Source organism: Hipposideros armiger, unplaced genomic scaffold, assembly GCF_001890085.2.
Source record: "Hipposideros armiger isolate ML-2016 unplaced genomic scaffold, ASM189008v1 scaffold_34, whole genome shotgun sequence".
In the NCBI taxonomy this organism is placed as follows: Eukaryota; Metazoa; Chordata; class Mammalia; order Chiroptera; family Hipposideridae; genus Hipposideros; species Hipposideros armiger.
The window spans coordinates 5,202,221-5,207,806 of record NW_017731384.1 but is presented as its reverse complement, the minus strand read 5'-3'; the positions used below and the strand labels follow the sequence as shown (position 1 = coordinate 5,207,806).

At 43.7% G+C, this 5,586-nt stretch overlaps 1 protein-coding gene across 15 annotated transcripts in view; it reads right to left on the bottom strand.

Annotated features, from left to right (window-relative positions):
- Window positions 1–5,586, bottom strand: part of ARSG (arylsulfatase G) — a 106,482-nt gene that overhangs the window by 8,771 nt on the left and 92,125 nt on the right. For all 15 annotated transcript variants that reach the window (XM_019637698.1, XM_019637700.1, XM_019637685.1 and 12 more), the window contains one exon: window positions 5,016–5,106. In XM_019637698.1, coding sequence (XP_019493243.1) covers window positions 5,016–5,106 — 91 coding nt within the window. The remainder of the gene's footprint in view (window positions 1–5,015; window positions 5,107–5,586) is intronic.

The window sequence follows — 5,586 nt, the reverse complement described above, 5'->3', positions numbered from 1 at the left end:
GAGCAGCTGCTGAGCTGCCAACAGGTGGCAGGATGGCTCAGCTAAAAAAAAAAAAAAAAAGTGTATACTTTTTGAGGGGGCACCCTCTGTATGTGAGAAAACAGTGAAGATAGGGAATATATAAAATGGAGTTACTTTAACCAAGCTGCTAAAATTATTAACATTATGAAGGCTGAGGCATGAAGAAACAATTCTAATCTTGTTTAAACTACCCTGGGAACTTAAACATTTTGAAATTTCCAGTCCTGCCTCAATGTCTAGCTATACATCTGGACATATACCATACCTCCAGATAACCCTCTGATTGCCCCTAGAAGGACTCACGTATATATCCACTGGACATCTAACTGACAACTCTCTTGGATGAATCCAAGGGCTAAGAATGCAGGGCTGATAATTCTCAATAATGTACTTTTTACTACAAGAACTCTTCACTTTTGTTTCTTCTCTGGAACACTTCTGTGTTTCTGCCTAGCTGTGTTCCCAGTTTGAAAACTCTAAAACCCTTAAATAAATCGTTATCATTTACTTCTAGCAAAGCCTCCAGGCTCTTTTTGAGCTCACTTTACATATGGCAGAATGTGATAAATATCAGACTTCTCGAAATCCTACACAGCTGGGAAGATGAGAGGGAGTTTTATGATCCCAGTGTCATTTCATTTTAAACCTTAAAAGCTGAGAGGGATTTTAATATGGAGGCCAAAGAAGAGGGCCCTTGTTCTCGGGAAAGAATAGAAAGGTAGAGGAACCCAGGATGGAGGGAGTCTGAATTCAGCTGGCAGCAAGAAGCCATGGGAAGATTTTGAGAATCATCCTGATCCAGTCTCACATTTCAAAAACACACATTTAAGATAGTCACCAAGTAAACCCAGAAGCAGACTTCTGTCAGTTTGGCAAATAGACCTCTAAAGTCTATTTTCTGAAACAGTCTGTTGTCAAGTAAATTACATTTTCAAATATCTCTAAGCTTCCATTTAATGTTCAGTCAAACTGGCATCTAAAGCATAACAATGAAATGTGGTAAAACAAAAAAAGAAAAGAAAAAACATAGGGCTTCTGGTCAAGATGGCGGAGTAGGTAAATGCTGTGCTTGCCTCCTCTCACAATCACATCAAAATTACAACTAAACTACAGAACAACCATCAGTGAAAATCACCTGAAGTCTAGCTGAACCAAAGTCCTAGAACTAAGAACATACAGAAGAAGCCACATTAAGACTGGTAGGAGAGGCAGAGACACAAATGGGCTGGTCTCACACCCACATGTGGCAGTTAAAAATCAGGAGGGATATCTCAGCTGTGGAGGTCCCCCCAGAGGAATGAGGGGTCCCAGCCCCTCACCAAACTCCAGCCCCGTGTTCTAGTGCCAGTAACTTGGGGCTGTGAAAACTAGTAGAGATTGTGGTTGAGTAAGACAGAGGGTAGCTGGAAACCCAGGTTCTCCTCTTAAAAGGGCTAGCGCATGCACTTCCTCACTGATGGACTCGCTCGCTCTGCTCTCCAGCACGGGGGCAGGAACACAAAAGGTGCCAGGGACATACAGGGAGAAACTGAATTGTCTGACCTCAGGGCTGGAGGAGCAGCTTTCTTCCAGACAGACGTGTAGGCACCAGCCATTGTTCTTTTGTTGAGTCTTCCCCCTCCCGGCAAGCAGATGCAGGTGGGCGCCAACTTGAGTCTCCATCAACCCAGCTAACATTCTTCACCCTACCCGGGTGATTCTAAGAGCCCGCCCCACCCAACTTGCAGGCCCACCCAAGCCGTTTCCAGTGGCTTTCCCATACAAATGGCCTGCCTTGGCTCATGCTGAGGACTTTCCTAAAATCTCTCAAAGGTTCACAAACCCCAAATAAGTTGCAACTGGCCTCAGTGTGCTCCATACCTCTGGCTAAGCAGCCCTAAGCTCAGCACTAGCAGCAGCTGGCCTTAGTTTGAAGCTTAGCCTCTCCCAGGTACCTCCAAACCCAGCACAAGTGTCAACCATCTGCAGATCATTTTGTAGCTCTTACCAAGTGGTCCCGGGCAGGGCACAGGCAGCAGCTGACTTTGGAACTGCAACACAGCCCCTCCCAAGAGGCCCCAGAACCAACATACCCAGGGGCCAGCTTCAGACTATGCCAGAGTACCACCCAACCACCTCAACAAAAGACACACCCAAAGGGCAGATTTGTTTGGCACCAGAGCCCTGCTAAAGCGAATCCTGCTCCATAGGGTCAGCCCCTACACAACTAGTAGCTCCTCTACTGTAGTCATGGCCAGTTCTTGAAACCAATCAGCCTGAAGGTCAATCCCTCCCACTGATATGCAAACAGCAACCAAGGCTCAACTACAACAGAAGAGCACACAGAACCCACACAAGGTGCACATCTGGAGCACCTGGCTCAGATGACCAGGAGACTGCACCACTGGGCCCCACAGGACACCTGTTACATAAGGCCACTCTACTAAGACCGAGAGGCATAGCAGCCCTACCTAGTACATAGAAACAAACATAGGGAGGCAGCCAAAATGGGGAGACTAAGAAACATGTCCCAGATGAAAGAACAGAACAAATCTCCAGAAAAAGAAGTAAACAAAACGGAGACAAGCAATCTATCAGACGCAGAGTTCAAAACACTGGTTATAAGGATACTCAGTGATCTCAGGGAAAACTTCAACAAAGAGACAGGAAACATAAACATGGAGATAGAAAACATAAAAAAGAACAAGTCAGAAATGAAGAATACAGTGACTGAAATAAAGAATACATTAGAGGGAATTAACAGTAGATTAGATAAAGCAGAGGACTGAATCAGTGATTTAGAAGATCAGGTAGCAGAAAACACTCAATCAGAACAGCCGCAAGAAAAAAAGAATCCAAAAAATTGAAGGAGAGTTTAAGGGCCCTCTGGGATAACCTCAAGCGTACCAACGTTCACATCACAGGAGTACAAACAAGGAGAGCAAACAAGGAATTGAAAACCTATTTGAAGAGGAGAGCAAACAAGGAATTGAAAACCTATTTGAAGAAATAATGATGGAAAACTCCCCTAACCTGGTAAAGGAAATAAACATAGCCCAGGACGTGCAGAGAGTCCCAAACAAGATAAACTCAAAGAGGCCAAGACATCATAATTAAAATGCCGAAGGTTAAAGACAAAGAGAGAATCTTAAAAGCAGCTAGTTACCTACATGAGAGCTCCCATAAGACTATGAGCTGATTTCTCAAGAGAAACTTTACAGGCCAGAAGGGATCGGCACAAAATATTCAAATGATAAAAAGCCAAGTGATGACCTACAACCTAAATTACTCTACCCAGCAAAGCTACCATTTAGAATTAAAGGACAGATAAAGACATAAGAAACTAAAAGAGCTCAATACCACCAAGCCAGTATTACAAGAAATGTTAACAGGGCTTCTTTAAGAAGAAGAAAAAAAAATTAAAAAATATGAATAATAAAATGGCAATAACTACATATCTGTCAACAATTACTTTAAATGTAAATGGATTAAATGCTCCAATCACAAGACATAGAGTAGCTGAATGGTTAAGAAAACAAGACGTTTACGTATGCTGCCTACAAGAGACTCGCTTCAGATCAAAAAGACACACAGACTGAAAGTAGAGGAAGGAAAAAACATATTTCATGAAAATGGAAACAGAAAAAAAATAAAACCAGCTGTGGTAGCAATACTTATACCAGATAAAACAAACTTTAAAACAAAGGCTATAACAAGAGACAAAGAAGGATCTAGTAATCCCACTTCTGGATATTTTTCCAAAGAAACCCAAAATACTATTTCAAAGGGACATGTGCATCCATAGCTTAACTGCAGCATTGTTTACAATAGTAAAGGTATAGAGGTGCCCATCAATTAACGAATGGATAAAGAAAAGGTGGCACATATATATGTATAATGGAATATTCCCCAACCATAAAAAAGAACAAAATCTTGCTATCTGCAACAACATGGATGGACCTAGAGGATATTGTGCTGAGTAGAATAAGTCAGACAAAGACAAACACTATATGATTTCACTTCGATGTGGAATCTAAAGAACAAAATAAACAAAACAAACAAACAAACCAGAAACAAACTCATAGATATAGAAAACATTTTGAGGGTTGGAAGAGGTGAGGGGCATTGGGGGAATGGGTGGAAAAGGGAAAGGGATTAAGAAGTACAAATTGGCAATTACAAAATAGTCATGGGGAGATAAAGTATAGCATTAGGAATATAGTCAATAACTTGTAATAACTGTGTATGGTGTCAGGTGGGTGCTAGATTTATCAGGGTCATCATTTCGTAAGTTATATAAATGTCTAATCACTGTGTTGCACACCTGAAATTAATATAATATTGTATGTCAACTATAATTTTTTTTTAAAAAGGCCAAAATGGAGTACCTTTTGCTAAGCCATGTCACCAATCCAAAACTCACTAACCTAACTGCAGTTTCAGCCTGTCCCAGGAGTGGCGTTTTAAACCAATCAGTCTGGAATTTCCAGATCAATACTAGTGAGGTAATCTGAAAGATAAACACTCCCCCCAGCCATTCCTTTCCCCCAACACATGACTGCCCTAAAAATAATCCTTTCCTTTCTTTTGCTAATAACTCCCCTTCTGCCTGTAAAAACTTTCCATTTTGTACAACAGCCCTCCTACCCTGGAGGGCCCTTCTAGTCCAAGAATAAGTTAATAAAGCCAATTAAATCTTCAAATCTACTCAGTTGAACTTCTTTTCTTTAACAAATGAAACATTCTTCAAGTGAAAAGGAACTGTATAAATGTACTGAACTAGCTCTAAGCTTGCTGGAAATTTAGGTGAACAGTAGGAAGACCTGTTTGCATACTGTGGGTGCAGATGGCCTGTGCTGGGCCCTTGGGTGCTGGGACCATCTGCTGGGCCCAGGCTTTGAGTGGGGCACTCTCAGAGGTGCTGAGAGCTCCCGAAGGAGGGCCTCAGTGAGAGTCCAGGTGGGGCAGGGGCAGGGGCCATCGTCCAGGTGGGCGGGCTGCCCCCACTAACTCACCAGTGACGTAGAAGGCCTTGTAATGCTCCAGGCGGACAGTCTGTAGGGCTCCGTACTCTCCAGCCGCCCCGCTGTTGGGGTGAAACAGCACCTGAGAAAGGGTGGCAGGACTTATTAATAAGAAAACAACGCTAGATGCTCCCTGGGAAGCATTACTTTGTCAGGGTTTCTCCTCTCTACCACCCCACTATCCTCATCTCCCTTCCCCACCACTGCCCCCCACGCTGACAGACACAGGTCTGTGGTCCACACTAGCCCACTCCTGGGAACCTCTGTGAATTGATGGAGTGGGTTACAACTCTGGTCAGACTCCTCAGCCTAGCACCAGGTACGTAATCTGGAGGGTCCGATGCAACACGACAATGAGAGAGGCCTTGCCCCCAAAATGAAGAATTTCAAGCCAGCCACAGCACACGCACTTTAAACCAAGCACAGGGTCCTTCTAAGTGTGGGGCCCTGAGTGACAGCACAGGTCACATGCCCAGGAGGCCGGCCCTGCCTGGGCCCCAACTATCAGGTTCAAGATGGCGCCTGGGAACCTGCACGTTTCAGATTCCAGGGGGATTCTGAC